Below are 20,162 nucleotides of genomic sequence, written 5' to 3'. Positions count from 1 at the left end.
CTGCTGCTGTGCCCAGGGCAGGGTATCCGGAAATTTCTTCATCAGAAACCATTTCTCAGGGGGTAGTTTTTCGTTATACTGAATGAGTTTTCCATCTAGACATGTAAGTTGTATCCCAACAGCCTTTTTTAGTGCCCTGAAGCAAATTACAAATGTGTTTAATTCTATTTCTTGAAACTCCAGTTCAGAGACTATGCCATACCTAATTTGGAGCTATTTTCTCTCTGGTTTTTATTTTGACATGTGCTGGGTTCTCTGCCGTTGTTGCTATTTCTAGCATCTCAAGGGAACTGCTGTCACGATTGTCACAGTGCAGACAAACACGCGAGAGAGCCAGAAGTGGGCTGCTTTCCTAAAGCATGTATTTTTATTTGAAAACATTGTACAGGTGTTACATTGCCACAGCCAGTCCATGGGGGAGCATGCACATAGGAGAGGTGGATTGCTTGTTCAGGTTTCCAGTGTGAAGTTCTTTTTTCTCTTTTTGTTTCTATCTTGGTTCATAGTTTCCATTGTGGTGTCAGGATTAGTGTGCTTCGTTACGTGGTATGAAGATAGACTCCTACCCATGGGGTAAAATCTGTACTGATAGCTAGCTGGGGACTACTAAATGGTTACAAATCAAAAATAAACCCCAAGCAAACAATACTACAAGCTTGTCAAAAGGTTAATAGCACAAGTTAGCAATGCCTAAACTAAACATAGAAATGCTTCGATGGGACACAGTGGAGTAAAATTGTCCATTGCTTGGTCTACCTGGATATGTGTTTGAAGCTGTGGGGAGATCTGACTGACCAAGGCAAGTTCTGTCCCCAGTGCAAGTTTCCAGTGAGGAAGTGAAAACCACTACTCATCTCTGGCAAGGCTGAAGAGAGCTGTGGTTTGCTCCTTGTCAGCAGTCATACAAAGGACTGTTCTCATTCACTGAGGAGAGGACAGTGGTGGAGTAAAATGCTGAAATTCTTCCTGGTGTCTACCGAGGAGGTTATGGAATCTCAGAAACTAAAACAGCTACGGCTAATGTTACCCTATTCCCACTCCTCCCCACTCTCAAACCACCAGTGTTTTCCTACTGAAAACATGGCTCTTTGAAACGTTTGTCTTTTTTTCCTTAAGGGTCAGTTCCAAACTTCTGATCTTGGATGGCCAGCTTTATAAATGGTGATAAACCAACACAGGTGAAGTAATCCAATGGCATGAATGTCTGATAACAAAGACATCCAATGACAAAAAGTATACACTGAATTCATCTTGATAGTTACACTTGATTTTCATACAATGGAGTCAATTAAAACATCCTATAAAAATGGTCCAGATGGCAACCTTCAGCCATCAGGTAACTGCAAACCTTTTCATACTTTAAACTTAAACATGTTCCTAGCCCACTGAACAAACTCGGAAACAGTTTCAGCCACTTGTTTCTCATAAGAGTTTACCGAGTGTCTACAAATCAGTGTCATAAGAATGAGTAAAAAAGACAAAGACATTTGGCTTAAAATAAATACTAAAAATGCAACAAATCAAGTAAATTATGCAAATCAAAGGAATGTAAACACAAAAATAAAAGCACAGTCTGTAAAGGTCTTCGGATCTGAATAGACAAAATCTTCAGAGAAAGGTATTTAATTGGCTTAAAAGGTAGCAGAGAGCAGAGAGCAGATGTTGGCAAGGTTGTAGGATGTGACTTGTAGCTTTAGCCCAAACCTTTCTCCCCCATGTCCACCCCACCCAAGCAAAGGAAACCTAGTTCCATAGGGGAAATTTGACATGAAATATGCATATCAGAAACCCACTTTTCTTCCTTTCTCCTAGTTCAGAACTAAATAATACTCTAGAAGAAACGTTATATTTTCCAATGAAAAAATACTTTAACTGAGTTACAGTTTCCAAGCACATTACTCATTTTGGATGTGTGCTGTTCTTATGAGACTTGTCAAAGTGGATCACGATGACTTCACAGGAGAAGGATGGCAAAGAGGCCAGAGGCTGACTGGTGAACAGGCAGGGGCCCTGCCTGGCGCGTTTAGGCCTTGTCCAGGCCCTACTGCAATCTGTTCTTACTTTATGAGATTCCCCCCCACTAGTGTTTTGTTTTGCTTGCTTGATTAAAATATATTGACTTGAATTGTCTCAAAATTCATGAACATTTACACAAAATCCATAGTTCCATAATGGATCCTTTTGAATGGTGTTGGAGTCAGTCAAGTTACAGAGTACTTCCACACAGACATAAGGAATATATTCTAAATTATTATAAAAGTCTGTGGATGTTCTCAATTTCCTCTGTTGGTGGTGGGGGAAGACATTGTGGAGACAACAGAACTGATTAAACTAGCGATGTATCAAGCTTTACTGGGATACTGTAGTATCCTCTGTGCGTATGAATGCTTATCTTTGTATTCGGCTATTAGATGGGTATCCATTGTAACCAAAATGCCAGACTTTTCAGTAGTGATATCTTTACCACTACTAGGGGGGCAGAACATGAGCCACAAACAGAGATTGTTCCACATCAGTACCTTGCTCCAAGAGATGGCATAAAAAGTAATGTCCCACAATAAAGATAGTGTCGTCATTGACGTACTCCCAAAGAGGTACTATATAACTAAGAGGGCAAAGATCATGGCTTTTTCAGTATTTGATTAATTTCCATGACATCATTGAGAAAAAATTAAAACAGAAGCTAATTTTTGAGGAGAGAGATATAGGGAAGGACAGAAAAAAAATCTTACAATCCTAAACATAAGTGATTTTACTTAGAGGATTTCCTGCAAGCTACAAAAATAGGAGAATTCTTATCCTGTAGTCACACGGCCTGATTAAGTGAATCTCCTGGCCCAAAAGAAACCCAATGGCCTGGAGTAAGCAGAAAATGAAATATAAAAAGGCTAAAATGTTTGTTTTATATCTATTCCTAGAATAGAGAATTATATGGTCAGTTTCCCCTCCCCACAGGGGTCACAGCACAAAATCCTTATTGAGCAGGCAATCCAACAGGTGACAGAGGAAACCATTAGCCACAAGGTCACCAGGATGAGGGAACATCTGAAGGGTAGAGCTTCTGTGGCATGCATCACTCATATAGTCTGTGCAAAACAAAACAAAAAGTATGCTTCTTAAAAAGTGACTTGCCATAGAAAAGGGGTGTATGCTGACTTCGTGAGGGTCTGGCAATAATTCCCACCAGGAATACAAAACCTCCTCCTGAAAGTCGGTGTAATAACAGTAACAACAATAATAAAAATCATAGTAACAATAATACTTGCTTTTGATTCAAAAATTTTCACAGTAATTAATGCAGGGTGGTGGGGGGTTGGGTCAGGACACATAATATCCAAGCCTCTCTCTGAATCAGGTGGATTGAAGCCTGTGTCTCCAGTGGCCTTCAGCTTGTTTCCTTTGACAAAAGGAGGAATAGCTACCTTGCGGTCCACCTGTCAAACTGCACCTACTAAATACCTTTCTCTATGTACAATACAGAGATGATGAGTAACGCATGGCCTTTGAGTTGTCCTTAGTGGGCAGGGCAGGCCTCACCCTAGGCCACACGTACATGGGGCTCTTCTTCTGTCTCCTGGCCCAGGCTGGTATAGGTGACTGAAGGCTCCACCTGAGCCGTGCTGGGTAAGTCCGCAACAGGTCCTGAAGGATTACGGAATTGCTTGTACACTCGGGGATCCTGGGCTATGTACGTGGAGGTGGAGGAGTAGAGCACCAGCCCAATGAGGATGGTGAAGAAAGACAGGAGGTAAAGCCCTGAAAACTAAAACAGAACAGAAAGGTGATTGAGCAGATAATCGTAGCCGCCACTGACAGGTTAATGATGTATGGGCTGGGAGAAGCTGCCTCCTGCAGGAACACATAACTCAATGAGGTAGCTGGTCCTTCTGATGGACAGTGAATGCTCTCCTAGACTGGCTTTGTCTTATTGATTCCCTTTGTCTTTTTCTAGGCCCTGTGGCTAATGAGAGGAACATTTAGCTAATTGTCCCTAAAATGCCCATTTGAGAACCTGAATTGCTTGGGAAGGGTAGTTGAGCACAAATTAGAATATATCACATTCAAAGCAAAAAAAAAATCTCCAACATTACTCTGTAGAGAGTCAGTTGTCTATGGCCTCATTAAACCCAGAAGAAATATAGATATTTCATTTAAGGGCATAATGAAGCTACAAACAAGGGTGCTCTTACTGACAGCAGTGGCAGGGCATTCTGTTTTGCTGTAACCCAGAGCAGATATGATTTGTCTCCCTTGTAAGAACTGTTACTGATTTCAGTAACTACCACTGCAAGATTAGATTATCCTCGAACGGGAGATGCAGTAAAACACTGCATTCCTGCCCTACTCATCAGAAACCAAACCAAACCGGTCCAAATGTGCTGTGTTCTTCTTTCTAAACAATTTGCTTGACACTTCAGAGGGTTTTATGTCTTGTAGTTTTGTTGCTTTGGAGTGTGTGTGTGTGTGTGTGTGTGTGTGTGTGTGTGTGTGTATGTGTGTGTATGTGTGGTGTAAGAGTGGGTTGTATAGGTTTATAATGTCCAGAATGCATGTGAAAAATTATGACTTTGGACCTTCTTGAGGAGCTTCATTGGAGAGAATAAGGTTAAAAGACAAGAATTGCCAATTTTCTTGTTTTACTGAGTTACACACTTTCACTCCTTTATTCTTTATAGATTTACTCACTCAACCCTTCATGGTTTCTTACAATGTCTGCTGTGACTGAAACATGCAATTATGTACCAGGGAAATAGAATGGAAAAAAAGCCTGGCTCTCCCCTTCAAGGACTTACTAGTCCCTGGAGAAACAGAGGTCCAGATAGACCAAAACAATACAATGCAATTAGGACATACCAGACCTCTATTAAGACAATTGCTATCAACCCAGTCTTGATCACTGTGGTGGTTTGAATGAGAATGGCCACCATAAGCTCATATTTTTGAATACGTGGTCCCCAATTTGGGAAGGATTAGGAGGTGTGGCCTTCTTGGAGGAAGTATATCACTTCAGTCAGGCTGTGAGGTTTCAAAAGCCCATGCCATTCCCAGTTGGCTATCTGCACATCATGGTTGTTGTCTCAAGATGTGAGAGCTCCCAGGTACTGCCTCAGTACTGCCATGCTTGCCTGCCTGATGCCATGCTTTCCACCATGGTGAACATGGTCTCACTCTACAACTGTAAGTCCCAAACAGATGCCTTCTTTCACAGGCTCCCTTGGTCATGGTTTCTTACCACAGCAATGGAAAAGTAACTAACACACCACACCCTCTGTCTATTACAGAAAAGATCTCTTTTATTTTTATTGTCTGTCTTTCAAGTTCATACTCTAGAAGTAGCAGCAACTGGTAAACAGACGAAGATGAGCTAAAGCTGAAAGAGGGAAAATAGGAAGGTGATGCTGAGATTTTGAAGGTCAGTTACATGGCGATTGTAAACAAGCTAGAAGGATGCTTACCCAACAATGGAAAAGACAGTTTTGTCAATGACACACAGAAAAAAATTGAGCTTGAGGCTAAAAGCCTTACTATGGTGTACTTTCTCTCCATCTTTCTCTTTCTGCAGAACCAGAGTAGCTAAGATGAAAGGCTCTTTTCTGACTTTCTTCCCACAGAACTCTTCACTCTGTTCCCAGATCCCCTTATTTTTTCACATTCAGGTCAGATGGTAGCACTTTGAATGTGGATTTATATACTAAACTCAACTTGGAGCAGATCCACTTAATTAACTTGAAATAATTAATAGGTTTTCCTTAATGAAAATAAATGTGGCTTGTTCTTTGAGTCACGACTCAAAAAATCCAGGGAAAAATGAGCATCCCAGTGCTATTCTCCATGATCTCAGAAAGCTGGCTCACCTCTAGGCTCACTTCCTGAAATCAGAGTCCAGGGGCTCATCCTTCAGGTGGCTCTTGGTACACTGAGTGGCTTTGCTTCTAATAGCATCATCATCATCATCTTGAATATTTTATGAATGCTTTTGCTACTCTGCTCACGTGTTTTTGTTTCAAGTGAAGACTGTGTCATGGCCGTAGGTGCCTACTGCTCTTTCAGCACGTGAAAATGGGGAGGCCAACAGTGGGGTTTTGTATTAACTGCTACCTTCTAACCCTCGAACCAGATTTAAGTCTCAGCCCTGCTGCTTCCTAGCTTTAATTCTTGACAACTTTCTTGTACTTTTCAGGTACACTTCCACATCAATCAATGCCTGTAGAGTGTATGATAACTCTAAAAATCATATTAGAGAAAACATGTAAAGCACTTGGAACAGCCACCTTGCCACAGACATGCAATTCATATTAGTTTCATTGCCACTGTTGTAGTTGTATCTTTCATAAGGATCAGCCCTGTTCTGGATGTGGAACTATAAGCTCGATCCATGAATCTACAACAGGGCACAGCTTTTGAATGAAGCACGTGGTATAGTTCCAGTTTATTCCTATTTAACCTATACAGAACTCACTCTAATCTTTTTTCAAAAGATGGATAGCCTGGAATCCCAACACTAAAGATGTATAAAGATAGCAGCAGGGTCTTCAGTAGTCAGTCTCAGGATTATTCTCCAGCCGTGCTTTAAGAGGCATCAGTCTAAGACTTGTTGAGAGCTGGTGGAGACAGGATCAGCCCTTTCAGCCTGAGGTAGAGTTAAGAGTTAGTGGCTTGGCTGCTATGCTCCTCTAATCTTCAACTTGATGCTTGAACCCCAATATCTGTCTCTGGGTCTTTCATTTATCATGCTACTGTATTTAGTTAACATGGTAATCAGACACCAAATTTTCACTTTATTTTTGGCATCAGATGTGTAAGTTGAATTTTAATAAGCCCATAAATTCAATAGACTTCAACCTACACAAATAGAAAGATTTCAAAATTCCACAGTACATTGATAAATATATCAAGGTTTCTGGAGGAAGGTGGTGAATTATCAGTTTCCATCACGAAATTCTGTGAATAGGAAGAGTTGGGATAATAAAAGAAAGTTTGTATTCTAGGAAAGAAAGGCAGAGGGAGGGAGGATTGGAAGGAGTAGAGGCAGGAAGGAGAGAGAGATTGAGAATGAGAACTGGGAAGAAAAATGTGACAAGAAAGCTGTAATGAAAGAACAAACAGAAAGATGATAATGTGCAGAGAACTGATCACAGATTCCTAGGGGAAAGAGTAGGTAAAACCATGGGCACAGGAAAGCCTGGCCATTATAGGCAACCCTAAAGACAAGACTCACTGTCCTGGCCACAGGAAAGCCATGGTCTTTGCCATCCTTAAACCAGTGGGATAAATCCCACTGACATTGGATTTTCCCTCGTAACAGGGCAGCACTTTAAAGAAATCCGCTCCATCACTCCAAGTATCTCAGAGGGTTGTTATCAGTTACTATCCTGAGAGAGAGGGACCTGCTGTTTGAGATGGAACTACTTTGGGGCCTGAAAAAAAGTAACAACCTCCAGTCGGGTAGCTTGGGTCCACCCTGTGACAATGTCTGGAAGGTTTACAACTGCTATGGGAAGTTGAAGTAATGGGGAAATTGGACTCTGAAGGGTGCATTGACAGTGGCCTGACCCGTTAAGGAGCTAGCCCTACCACCATAGACTACTAGGAGTCTAAGGGTTCTGAGTTCCTGGTGGTAGGCCTGTCTTCTTGGAATCTGCCTCCTTGCTACGGGAGATTTGCTTCTGGGTGGGACCAAGAACTCTAAACCCAGATTATCAGACTGCTCCTCTCTTACAGAAAGTTTACTGTGGAGCAAGATTTGAGAGCACAGACACCAGCAGGTGGAGAGCTGGGTTTCCTCAGCGCTCTTCCTTCAGGGAAGAATTCGGGTCTCTGCTTTCTCATCTCTCTGACGCACTTTAATTTGGATATTTGCCAGCCCTGAGTGTCAGTTCCCCAGTGTTTTAATTTTTAGTCCTCTTCATTCTCTCATCAAATTTCGTCTATGTACTTTTTCTTTTAGTAATCCGACATTTTGCAATTTCTTGTTCCTTTCTCCTCCTATTTCTTGTGTTCCTTTCTAGTTTTCTATTTCTGTTTGAACTTGGTTCACCTTCTTTAGTTCTATGACATTTTATTTCACATTTATTGTTATTATCCTATTAATTTTAACTTCTTACTTTATTTTAGGTTATTTTTGCCACTTTCTATTTTATGATTACTGGTGGTTTATCAGCTTTCTTAAATTTATTTTTATGGGGGCTGGAGAGATGGTTAGCAGCACTTATTGCTCTTGCAGAGGCTCCCAGCACCCACACAGGGGCTCATCTATAACTCCAGTTCCAGGAGATTTGATACTCTCTGACCTCTTCATGCACGGGGCATGTATGAGTTGAGCATACATATATGTGAACAACATGTTCATATATATATAAATAAAATAAATACATCCAAAAAAGAATTTTTTGTTATAGTTAGACAAAAATATATACAACCTACTTTGCTTAGTTGGTGTTGCTGTTGCAAGAGTTTATTTGCTCCTCACTAAGCAGCACTGGGTGTTGGGGCCTCAAGAGAAAGCTGTTCTCTAGAAAGATCCATATACCAACCCAGACAAGATACAAAAGACATAGAAGTTACAACACAGGAACACAAGAAATGTGAGAAAGCCAGGCAGCACCAGGGCTCCAAAGCTTCGTAATTCTCAATAACTGAATCCAAAAGTATTAAAATGGTCAAAATGCTGAACATAAAATTTAAGAGTCTGCTTTTAAAGATGACCAGTGCCCTCAACAAGAATTCAAAGGAAAAGATTAATGAAGCGAATAAGCCAACTTAAAACCCGGATGAAGAATTCAGAAATTTGAATGAGAAATTCAGCGTGAAAGTAGGCATTCAGAGGAAAGTGGAAAGTTTTGAAATATGAAGTTGAATAAATCAATTCAACTAGTGAAAAGAAGCATGACCAGACAGGACCAGGTAGAAGAAACAATAACAGGCTTTGAAAACAAGAGGAATTGCACTCAGATAGCAATAAAGAAAAAGATCCTGGAAACAATATTTAAATCCTCAAGACACAATTAAGAGACCAAACCTGCAAATCCCTGATGTAGAAAAAGGAAGCTAAGATGCAAAGTAAGAAGCTTAGATAACACACCCAGAACATTGTAGAAGAAAACTTCCCTGCTCTGGGGAGAGAAACAGGCAACCAAGTGCGAGAGACATTTAGAGCCCCAAATAGACAAGACCAGAATGTTGCCTTTCCAAGCGCCATTATAGCTAATGTGCTAAGAACACAGAATAAAGGAAGATTCCTCAAAGAGACAAGTGTCAAATTGCTTATAAAGAAGATCTAAGTGAAAACTGACTTCAGAAGAAACCCTAAAGACCAGACAAGCAGAGAGCATGGATGGACATAATTTAAATTCTGAAACTAAATTGTAATTGTACTTCCCTTAACCATACCTTACATCATAAAACAAATCTTACTAAAATAAAATAATTACTTTACATTATCTTATAGTAGAACCAACCTAGAAATCAACAGGAAATTTACAGATAAAACACAGACATATGAAGTTTCAGCACACACACACACACACACATACACACACACACACAGAGAGAGAGAGAGAGAGAGAGAGAGAGAGAGAGAAGAGTGCACACATTCTAGCAATGTTGAGGGAAAGAACCTACACTCACTGTTGGTAGGGATATAAATTCATACAGTCCCAGTGAAAATAAGTATAGAGAGGTGTTCTAGTGAGATGGGGGAAAGAGAGCAGTGGGATGGCTGGTATAATCTACATATGATATATATCAAAGTGTCAAATGAGTCAGGCATGGCTACATACTACTTTAATTCCAGAACTCAGGAAGCAGAGGCAGAGGTAGGGTTCCAGCCAGTCTGGTCTAAGTAGTGGCTTCCCAGCCAGCAGGGACTACATAGTGAACTCCTGCCTAAAACAACAAAAGCCCCACCCCAAAACCAAAATAAGGCATAATGAAACACACCGTTGTATACATTCTGCTCTGATCGCAATCAATGGATAACACATCACTGTTATGTGAGGAAGGGAGAAGTTGCTTCCAGGAAAGCTTTGCTTTTGATGCTTGTCTAGAAAATCCATAGAGGTTAGCAAAGGAGAACTTGAGTGGTCCTCCATGTGCAAAAGACTGCCTCAGGATCCACATTTCCTAAGTGTATGACAGTTTTCATACTCAAAATGATTACTATCCCTGAGGTATGAAGGGAGAATGGAAATAATACTAAGGTCTCTTGGAAGAAGGGAGTAGAGGAATGGAAGACTTGGAGTGGAGCTCTGGATATATATGAAGAAACACAGATGAAGAAGAGGAAGTGAAAGACAATGATGAGGATGAGGATGACAAAGAATGGGAGAGACTGGGATATAGCTCGCTTGCTCAGTGCTTCTCTAGAATGCTTGAAGCCCTGGGTTTGATACCTAAAAATGCAGAAGGGATGTGGTGGCAAACACTCGGAACCAAGGTCCTCTTTGGCTTTGTAGTGGGTTTGAGACCAGCCTAGGATACAGGGCACCCTGTCTTAAAAGATCCAGATGAGGAAGACACAAGAGGGATTTATGTCTCATATAGGGGCCAAGAAAGCACAGAACAATGCATTTGGAAGGTGGGAGATGAATCAGGTTAAATTTTTAAAAGGAAAAGGTATTTAAATGGTCTCAGTAGCTAAGAGGAAACAGCAAAAGTGGATAAACATAATATTTGTCTTTTATCTAAATTAAGCCAATATGCATATGATCTACAGTCTCTGTTTTCTCTCTTTCTCTAAAACACACACATACACACACACACACACACACACCTATGTGGTATATATGTGACTGCAATAATTATATAATTTCTAGTTCTAGTTACTCTTTAAAAGGACACTTACCTCCCCGTATTTTCAACATCTAAGAGGGTAGCACCTGGGAACCTGCTCGCTTAACATGTGCTCCAGAAAACAACACTACCATGAATAAGAACAGTAAATACCAGAGACTGGTCATTCCCAAGGCTATGCACTGTTACCATGGCTGTTACTATGGCTGTTACCATGAATTCAAGAACTGCTGATAAGCATTTCCATCTAGGGAAGTTGAACTGATCATTTTTTGTTTGTTATTTATTTTTTTGTTGTTTTTGCCACCACAACAAAGTTTCCCCTCCCTCTCCTCCTAATTCCTTCCCTTTACCTCCTTTATGCCCTCCCACCCCCCACCCCCACCCTATTCCTCCACTGTTTCTCTCCAGATACAGGCAGGCCTCCCTTGGATATCAACCAGCCAAGGCATATCAAGTTGCAGTGAGACTAGACTTCTCTTCTTTTAAGGCTGAACAAGTCAGTCCATTAGGAGGAATGGGTCCCAAAAGCAGGTCAGAGTAAAAAACAGCCCCTGCTCTCACTGTTAGCAGTCCCACAAGAAGACCATGTTACACAGCCGTAACATATATGCAGATGGCCTAGGTCAGTCCTATGCAGGTTCCCTGGTTGCCAGTTCAGTCTCTGTGAGCCCCTATGGGCCCAGGTTGGTTGGTTTTGTGAGTTTTCTTGTGCTCTTGACCCACTGGGTCCTATAATCCTTCCTCCCTGTTTTCTGCAGGCTTCCCTGAGCTCCACCTAATGTTTGGCTGTGGGTCTCTGAATTTGTTCCTATTTGCTGGGTGAAGCCTCTCTGCTGACTGGCTAGACTTCCAGTGGAGGGACTGAGACAGCGACCCAACCACAAACCTTTCAACCCACAATTTGTCCTGCCTACAAGATGTGCTGAGGTAAAGATAACACAGAAACTGTGGGACTCACCAATTAATGATGGATGTAGCTAGAGTCCTTGAGAAGGAGCTCACCTCTGAGGGCCAAGACCCAAAGAAAGGCAGGACACACCAGAGACACAAGATAGAACTAAACAAGACTGGAGACATTGTCAGTGAAATGACTCCTAGAAGTACTCAGCTAGTCTCATAGACTGATGTGCAAATTTTAACAGGCAATTACAAAAGAGGAGGGTTATGGCCAGGGAGGGGTTCATGGGAGGAGTTAAAATAGGGAGAGGTCAGAGTGGAAATGATATAAACATAGTGTAGCCAAGTATGAAATTCTCAAGAAAAATGGTTCCTGAATCATGAAAACTTTAGCATAGCTGGGGAAGGGCTCATTCTGTTCTACAACTAGCTGCATAGTTATTGGAAGTTGATGGCTGTAGGGGAGGGAGAATCGTTTTTCTTGGGTATATGGCCACTGGTAGGTTGTCATGCTTCATAGGTAATCTCACACCCATTTTCCATTCACTTATGGACAGCCACTAATTGGATATAAAATAAATAAATAAAAGGAAGATGACATCAAGTTGAATGGGGAGTTGGGGTGACTAGAGAAAGTTGGAGGGAGGGAAATAGATAGTTGGTATGATCAAAATACATTGTACACAAGCATAAAGTTTTCAATGAATAAATACAAATAATTTTAAACATCATTCCTGATCTGGCAGCGTCTTCTATGGCTAGCATGGCAGACAGAGGTAAATCTTCACCAATGTTCAAACATATTGCTTTCTTTTTCATGTCTTTGTGTCTAATTTTGAAGAACTAGTAGATAAAGTAGTTTCCAATATATTTATATAAATTATTTTTAAAAAGGAAGTTTGGTGGGGGGGCTGTGAGATAGTCCGGTCAGTAAAGGAGTTCTCTGCTAACTGGGAAGACCCAAGTCCAATTCCTGGAACCCACATGGTGAAAGACAGAATTGATTCTGATCTCTGAACATGTGCTGTGGCATATGCATCCCACAAAATAAATAAATGTAAGTGTTTTTAAAATAAAGGATGGTTGTTAGTTTGGTCTCGAGTATCAGAGTAGAATAATGACACTTCAATGACTAAGTAAGGTAAAATGCCAATGAAGTTGAATGTGGTGTCATTCTGGTGAAGGCCAGCTAAAAGTGATTCCTTAGTCTGTTGAGCCTCTACTTTACACAGGGATTAAAGGTGGACACATTGTGAAGAGTGTCCACTTCAAAGAGAAATAGTCAACCTATTGTGTGTCCTGGGGTTGGAAGGAGAAGTTAGCTTAGCAATGGCAGTCACTCTGTAGCCATGTGTTTCTCAGTGGGCCCAGGGGGCCACACCTTTTGCCTCAAAGGATAGTTGTTGAGGACAGAGCCATGAGATGCTGGTGGCTAATTTTGGACATAATGGAAGCTATGACCTGCTTACAACACTCTGATGAAAGGCCCTGCCTGGACCTGATCTCTACCACTCTGGTCCATGCCAATTGCTATTCGAGCCAAGGATGCCAGACAGACTTGGCTCCAGAGAAACATAAACACAAACATGCTGGTGTGGGACTGCCTAATTTTGTCTATGAACTACACTAACAAAATCATTTTGTGTTATCATTAACTCCATTAAAAATATTTAACTTCTGGGTTTACTTCCAGGAAATAAATGACATGGTGAGAGACATGCATTTTGTCAAGTACTTTCCAACTCCCCAAGTGGTACCCTAACATTGTTTCAGCTCATTTCCCCCCTTTTCTTTTCTCTTACTTTTTGTTAAAAAAAACAAAAGAGCTAACTCTTGCTAGTTAAATGTTGTAGTACTTCTTTCTTCTATAAATACTTTGAAAGATGCCAAATGTGAACACTGAACACTATCTTCTGACAGTCACCCAAATCAGCAGTTTCTAGAGACTATGAATACTTTTTCCTAATGCCTTTCAACCATTCTTTTTCTGGATAATTCAAACCCAAATTAAGACTAATGTTATCGGTACAGATAGGAAAAGACCAAGCACCTTAGTTAGAATGCTAAACGGCTTGTCTATCTAAATTGGAAAACCAAGGTGTAATTAAGATTTACTTTTCAGAAAAAGATTTATTCTCTGGGAATCAACCTTGTTTGAAAGGAGCGAAGTGGCCATGAGGTTCCCAGCTTCTCCCCATACATACCATTGTCACCCATGGTAAGACGTTGTTTTGACCACAGTTCCCATTAGGTTTACAAGGCCTTCTGTTTGGTTTGCAAATCCAATTCCCTTGGTACTATAGCTTGTGCAGCCAGTCCCTATAAAGTTCCTTTACAGGCAAATATCCTCCCCTGCGGGTAATTTCACACATGAGTGCAGCAATAGAGAGTTAAAAATGGATTTCTGCCATTATCTTTTATATTACAAACAGGCAATTCCACTTGCCTTGATGAATTGCTAGAAAGACCCACTCATGTAGATTTCCACTGCATAGAGTCCAGTAAAAAAGACTATAATAGTCAAGGGGCTTTCTCAGTGGGAGTGTTTAATTACAGGCTCAGTTTCAACCAAGGGTGCTCAGTGACTCATTTACATCACTTTCCCATGAACCCTTCTTATTATCACTATGCAGTCATATGTGTGAGAGATGCACTGAGCCATGGCCTTCACACCACTGGAGTTCTTGCATCACAACACATCTCTTCATCACAAGAAAAGATATACCAAGGGTTGAAGTAATTTAGGAGGTGACTAAATGTGAAAAACTGGTGAATGCTATTTTGTTTGTAGATGTGTGTTGCAGGTCACAAATCCCAAAGATCAACTATTCCATTTCAGTGGAGTCAAGGGATAGACACACAAGTGCCACTACCCACTATTTGACCTGGTGACCCACTGGTATACGTTTTAGTTCCAGGAGAAGCAAGCTCTATTATGTTGAATTGGAAATTGAGATTGTCACATGGCCACTTTGGACTCCTGCTTTTGAATCATGATGGGTGATGTCCTTCTGTATGCTGTGAATATATGTTAAAACTGTTTTGGCCAATGGACAGGCAGGATTTAGTCAGGCAGGAAATCCCAACAGGGACAAAGAAAAATAGTAAGTGGAGTCACAGAGATGCCAAGGAAGCAAGAGACCTGGGCATTCTCCAGTAAGCCAAGACCACATGGAGATACATATGAATAGAAATGGGTTAATAATTAATAGTGAGTTAACCAATAAGAAGCCTGAGTCATCAACCAAACAGTTTATAATTAATATAAGCCTCTGTGTACTTATTTGGGACTAAACGGTTGTGGGACCAGGTGGGACAGAAACTTCCATTTACAAATCAACAGTCTGGCTCAGAGATTAATCCTGATTGTTGTGGGAAGCCTGAATGAGGAGGTAATGTAGAGTTCTTCTGGGATACAAATCACTGTGGATGCCTCTATAGTCTTCTGATTAAAGTCAATGAAAAACTACAACAATCCTATCTAAGCAGGACTCCAATGATGCAGAACCTTCTGGAATGATAGCTTGAGTCATATGGAGGTTAAAGATGATAACCTGTGAGGAACAGTGCAGTCACAGAAGCTGGAGAAGAAGAGATTCTCACCCAGAGCCGTAGGATAGTGTAGAGCTATCTTGAATGAAATCTTTGGCCAATGAAATTCAGGTTAGACTCCTGACATCCAAACAGTGAGAGAATAAGTTTCTGTTGTTTTAAGCCACCATTTTTGGGGTAGTCTATAAAAGCTGGTGTATGAAATGGAGAGGGTTGGTAATGAGTCATTCACTTAGTAGTTGAACATTAACTATTAGCTATGAACCTGGATACTACCTACCCACTCATCTGTTCAATAAATACAATTGAGTTTCCACTGTGCCATATGCTTGGACTATGGTGATAAGTAGAGTGGGTATAACTCTAGCTTTCAGAGATTGAAATAAGTTTTAGGATTTGATTTTCAATATAGGGAAATGTTAAGAAGGACCAAAGGGGTGTCCTTGATAGGATCTGGAGAAAGAACACCCAGACAAAGGGACATCAAGAACAAAATTCCCAAGGAGCACAGGAGTCAACATAGGTCAAGAACCTAAGAAAAGCCAGTGTTGTTCATGTCTAATACTTAACAGTGATGCCCAGACATGTGTTTACATTGTACCCATTCACATTTTAAAATTCATAAGGAAATTATTATTATGTCTTCTTCTCTGAGAGAAAGACCATGAAGCATGGAATGATTTGAGGTAGGTGTTGGAGCCATAGACAGGGGCAGTGTTCAGAAGTCACCTGAGTATTTACATTTTAATTGAAATGCAATGAGAAATAAGTAGTATCTCTAGATGCTTAGCAGATGAGCATAACCTAATCTGTAATTGAAAGGGATGACTCTAGTGGAAGATGAACTATAGAAAAGAGGCGAGAGGACAGAGGACGATCAAGACAGAAGTGTGTGGTCTAGATGAATGGTGCGGTGGAGACTCATGTGGCAGGAAAAGAAGAAAATCCATTTTAGAGGAAGGTAGTTGAAAAGTGGGGGACGAAAAAGAGAAAAAGGGAGAATAGTGAAGGGAGTTAATAGTGAATCTCAGTTACCAAAGGAGACTATTTCTAGGAAACATGACACTGTGTCTCTGACCGTGTGTGTGTGTGTGTGTGTGTGTGTGTGTGTGCGTGTGCATGCACACTCATGTGTACATGAGTGCCTGAAAAAACTTTAGGTGTCATTATTTAGGAGCTATTCCAATTTATTTTTATAAGAAAGGGTCTCTGATTGTCTTAGAACACATTGAATAGGCTAGGCTGGCTGGCAAATGAGCCCCAGATGTATCTCCCGGTCTCTGCCTGCCAGTCTAAGATTACAAGTGCACACCAGGGCTGCTGGCCTCTATGACATAGGTTCTTTGGATTGAACTCAGGTCCTTATGCTTAAAAGGCAAGAACATTACTGACTGAGCTATCTCTGTAGGCCAAGAGTGATTCTTCAGTGCATTTTTCACAGCGTATCTATTCTTCTTTATGCTATCCCTTTAATCATTGAGGAAGTACATTTATCTTCTATATTACTAGTATAAGCTATGTGTTACTCAGGGTATAATTCTTACCAGTCCCAAAAGTTCTTTCATTATTTAATTCATCTCTTTCCAGTAGCCTGAAAATATCTCAGGAAAACAGCATTCAGAAAAGTACAACAAAGTTTTCGAAATTAGGCATGCAAACCTGAGCAAACAAAACTACAATGGACATCTTCCAAAATATTTCTTGTATACATCTTATTTAGTTGGGGAAGGAAAGACCTCCAGAGAAGCACAGATTACCATAAGTGCCCTATGCTGAGGAAAAGGGACATGCTGCAAGGTGAACAGTGACAGATAACATGGTGCCTGCAGACTCTGATCCTTGGCTGGTCTGTTCTAACTCATCTACTTGACATTAGCTGCTTAGTGGACTGTACTACAAAGTCATTTTTCACTATTTTCAATGCTCAAGCTTGTAGGCACATACGCGCTGCTACTGAGTAACGGGAGGATTCAGCTTTCATTTAATATCTGTATGAATTATTGATGAACATGGGAGCTGTTCTTTCTCAATTTTTAGAAATGAGCAATGGCTAAGGGATATTGTGATGATGGCTGGAGGGACAGAACTCTTGACAAAGTAACATGCAGCTTCCTGTAGCCACACTGGGCTTCTTTATTCCTTCTCTTTCTTGTATGTGATAATGGCAAGAAGGACAGGAGAATGAAAAACATGGATGAGTAATTTATGAGTGAAGACAATTTTGGTGTGGCGCTGTGAAGGAACAAATTACATTATGGTTTTAATAGCTATTTTATTTCTAAATAGCAGTTGGGTTCCTGATACAGAGTTGCTATCTACTAAATAATCTTCAATATCCATTTTAAAACTCAGAATATAGATGTGTACAGGCTCTGGCCATAAGTTCTGGTTGCAGAAGCTTGAACTATTTCAATAAAATCTTACAAGGCCATAATTACTGAATTGCACAGTGCTGTATAATCTTTGAAATCTCTGGAATATTGTGATAATGTGAGACACTGAATAACACTGATAGAATTCTTACATTTTAAACTAAACTTTGGAATTATTATGAAAATATAATTAATTTAAGATTAAAGTTCAAATGGAATTTTGTGTTCTTCTACTACTAGTATTAGACAATTTTTCTCCAAAAGTCTATAAATACCTTCTAAATTTAACATCCATGAACCAATATATACATAACCATCTGTCTGACTCTTTCTCCCTTTCTCTTTTTGGAAAGATATGGGGATAACAAAGTAACATATGCGAGACCTGTAATGTAGAAAGGTCATTTATTGTCAAATTAACCAGTGTGTATAATGCTCTCTTTTTCTGGACAAGTTAATATGTGCATGTGATTATTGCCTGATATTGCAGCTCCTGTGGTGCATGAAAAGTACAAATTTAGTCTGGAATGCTCTCCCTGTCTATGCTTTCCCTGGCTTCACCAACAGTTCATTATTTGGTGTAAGATATGGCTGTAATGTTTCTTCCTTCCCATCTAAGTTCATAGTGGCTGGTTCACGGTGGTTCACCTTAATTTCTTTACAAAAAATGAAAGCCATAAATGACTGAGCTGAAGGCATCCCACTACACCCTTATTACAAAGCCTTAGATGCCACCAAGAACTCCAATACTCTATGTGTTCCAAAATGGGGTGAAAAAATAATTCCAAATAGTTTCAAAAAGAGGTCTGCACATAAAGAGCTATGTAATATTTAATTTTTACATTTTAGAGAGCTTATTAGGGACACATTCTGCATGGGGAAACACTTGGGTCTGATGCTAAAGTCATTTCTTTTACTCCTCAAACTATCCCTATGAAATGAGTACTGCCAATAGCCCATTTTCCCAATGGGGAAATGAACACTAAGGGAAATAACTTCTACTCAAGGCTGTTATAACAGCACCAAATCACAGAGTTTTCTCTTTGCTTCTGTGCTTTTAAACAGAATCTGCCTATGTAACTCAGCTAGTCTCAAACCCCGCACTCTTCCTCCTGCTTCCCAAGTACTGGCCTTGTGGACATGCCCAGTGACATGCGAGAGACTCCTCTAATGCAGAGAAGTCTGTGATCTGGATGGAAAGCTTGAACCTTTATTGTTACTTTCTTTATGTTGGAGCCAATCTTTGTTCTTTATCTAAATATAAAAGATCCTACGATTTCTGTGAACTTGGCTCACTAATATTCTAGGCCAAGGGAGATAAATCTTTATATGTTTGCTGTGAAAGGTAGGTGTATTAGAATAAGAGATAGGGCCAGGCGTGCACTTTGAGGATAAACATGCCCCTGCATCCTCTCAGGAGATAACTAGCGATGTTCATTCTCTGATATACTCAACCCAGTACCTCTAACCTGGTCATTTTTCCTAAAAGTTTGTTATTGTGTTACAGGTTTCAAATATCTTTGTGATATAGACTTTATAATTGACTTAAATAGAAGGAACTTTGATCTCTCTCTGTTGTTCTGGGAATATTTTACAATTTGTCCACAACTTTTCTATTCCTTCCAGAATATTTGGTAAATGAAAAATTTTAATATGGTAGGAAATGGATGCTTGTTCACTAAATCTATTTTCTTTACTTGTTACATAAATGACTTGACTACATTTTCAACCTTGCTGTGGCTATGTGACTGAATTCTGACCAATAAAATGGAGAGGAGGTTAAAGACACTTATGGTATTCATAGTCATACGCATCACCAGTCTGTCTTACAAGAGACACCCACTGAAGGCCTAGTCAGGATATTAATACTCTTCTCATACCTAGTAAATATTTTTATTTCATCTTATTATTTTATGTGTATAAGTATTTTGCCTGCCTACATGTTTATGCACCATGTGCATGCAATGTCCCCAAAAGCCAGAACAAGGTATTGAATCCCCTGGGACTGGAGTCACAGACTGTTATGATCTGCCCTGTGATGGTGGATGTCCTTCTGTATGCTGTGAGTATATGATTCTCATATTGGTTTACTAAAAGGTTGATTGGTCAGTAGGCAGGCAGGAAGTATAGGCGGGAAATTTCTAGGAAAGAAAGGCAGAGAGTGGGTTGTGAGGGAGACAGCATGTGGCCGTCAAAGAAGTAACATGCTGGAGCATTATGGGTAATCCACAGCCTTGTGGCAACGCATAGTTTAATAGAAATAGGTTAATAATTAAAAGAGAGCTAGCCAATAAGAAGCCTGAGCCATCGTCCAAATAAGCCTCTGTGTGTTTGTTTGGAACTAAACAACTCTGGGACAATGTGGGAAAGAAACTCCATCTTCAGCTCTGTGGAAGCTGGGGATTAAATCTGGGTCCTCTGGGAGAGCAGATGGTGCTCTTAACCTCTGAACCATTTTCCAGCCCCGAGTTAGTAAATAAAATCAACATGGGCATTGCACACAAAGCAATAGGTCTGCCTCAGGAGAATTTTATAAGAGCAGGTATG

The 20,162-nt window shown here is 40.3% G+C and overlaps 1 protein-coding gene across 1 annotated transcript in view; it reads right to left on the bottom strand.

Moving 5' to 3' along the window:
- Positions 1-340: 340 nt before the first annotated feature.
- Slc35f1 (solute carrier family 35 member F1) overlaps positions 341-20,162 on the bottom strand; it is a 391,542-nt gene continuing 371,720 nt past the window's right edge. The window contains exon 8 of the mRNA XM_005073294.4: positions 341-3,763. Within this exon, the coding sequence (XP_005073351.1) occupies positions 3,539-3,763 (225 nt within the window). The 3' untranslated portion in view covers positions 341-3,538. The remainder of the gene's footprint in view (positions 3,764-20,162) is intronic.

The sequence above is a fragment of the Mesocricetus auratus genome, unplaced genomic scaffold (genome assembly GCF_017639785.1).
Source record: "Mesocricetus auratus isolate SY011 unplaced genomic scaffold, BCM_Maur_2.0 Super-Scaffold_100018, whole genome shotgun sequence".
NCBI lineage: Eukaryota > Metazoa > Chordata > Mammalia > Rodentia > Cricetidae > Mesocricetus > Mesocricetus auratus.
Note: the sequence above shows the minus strand (reverse complement) of the source record. Positions and strands in the feature narration are given on the sequence as shown.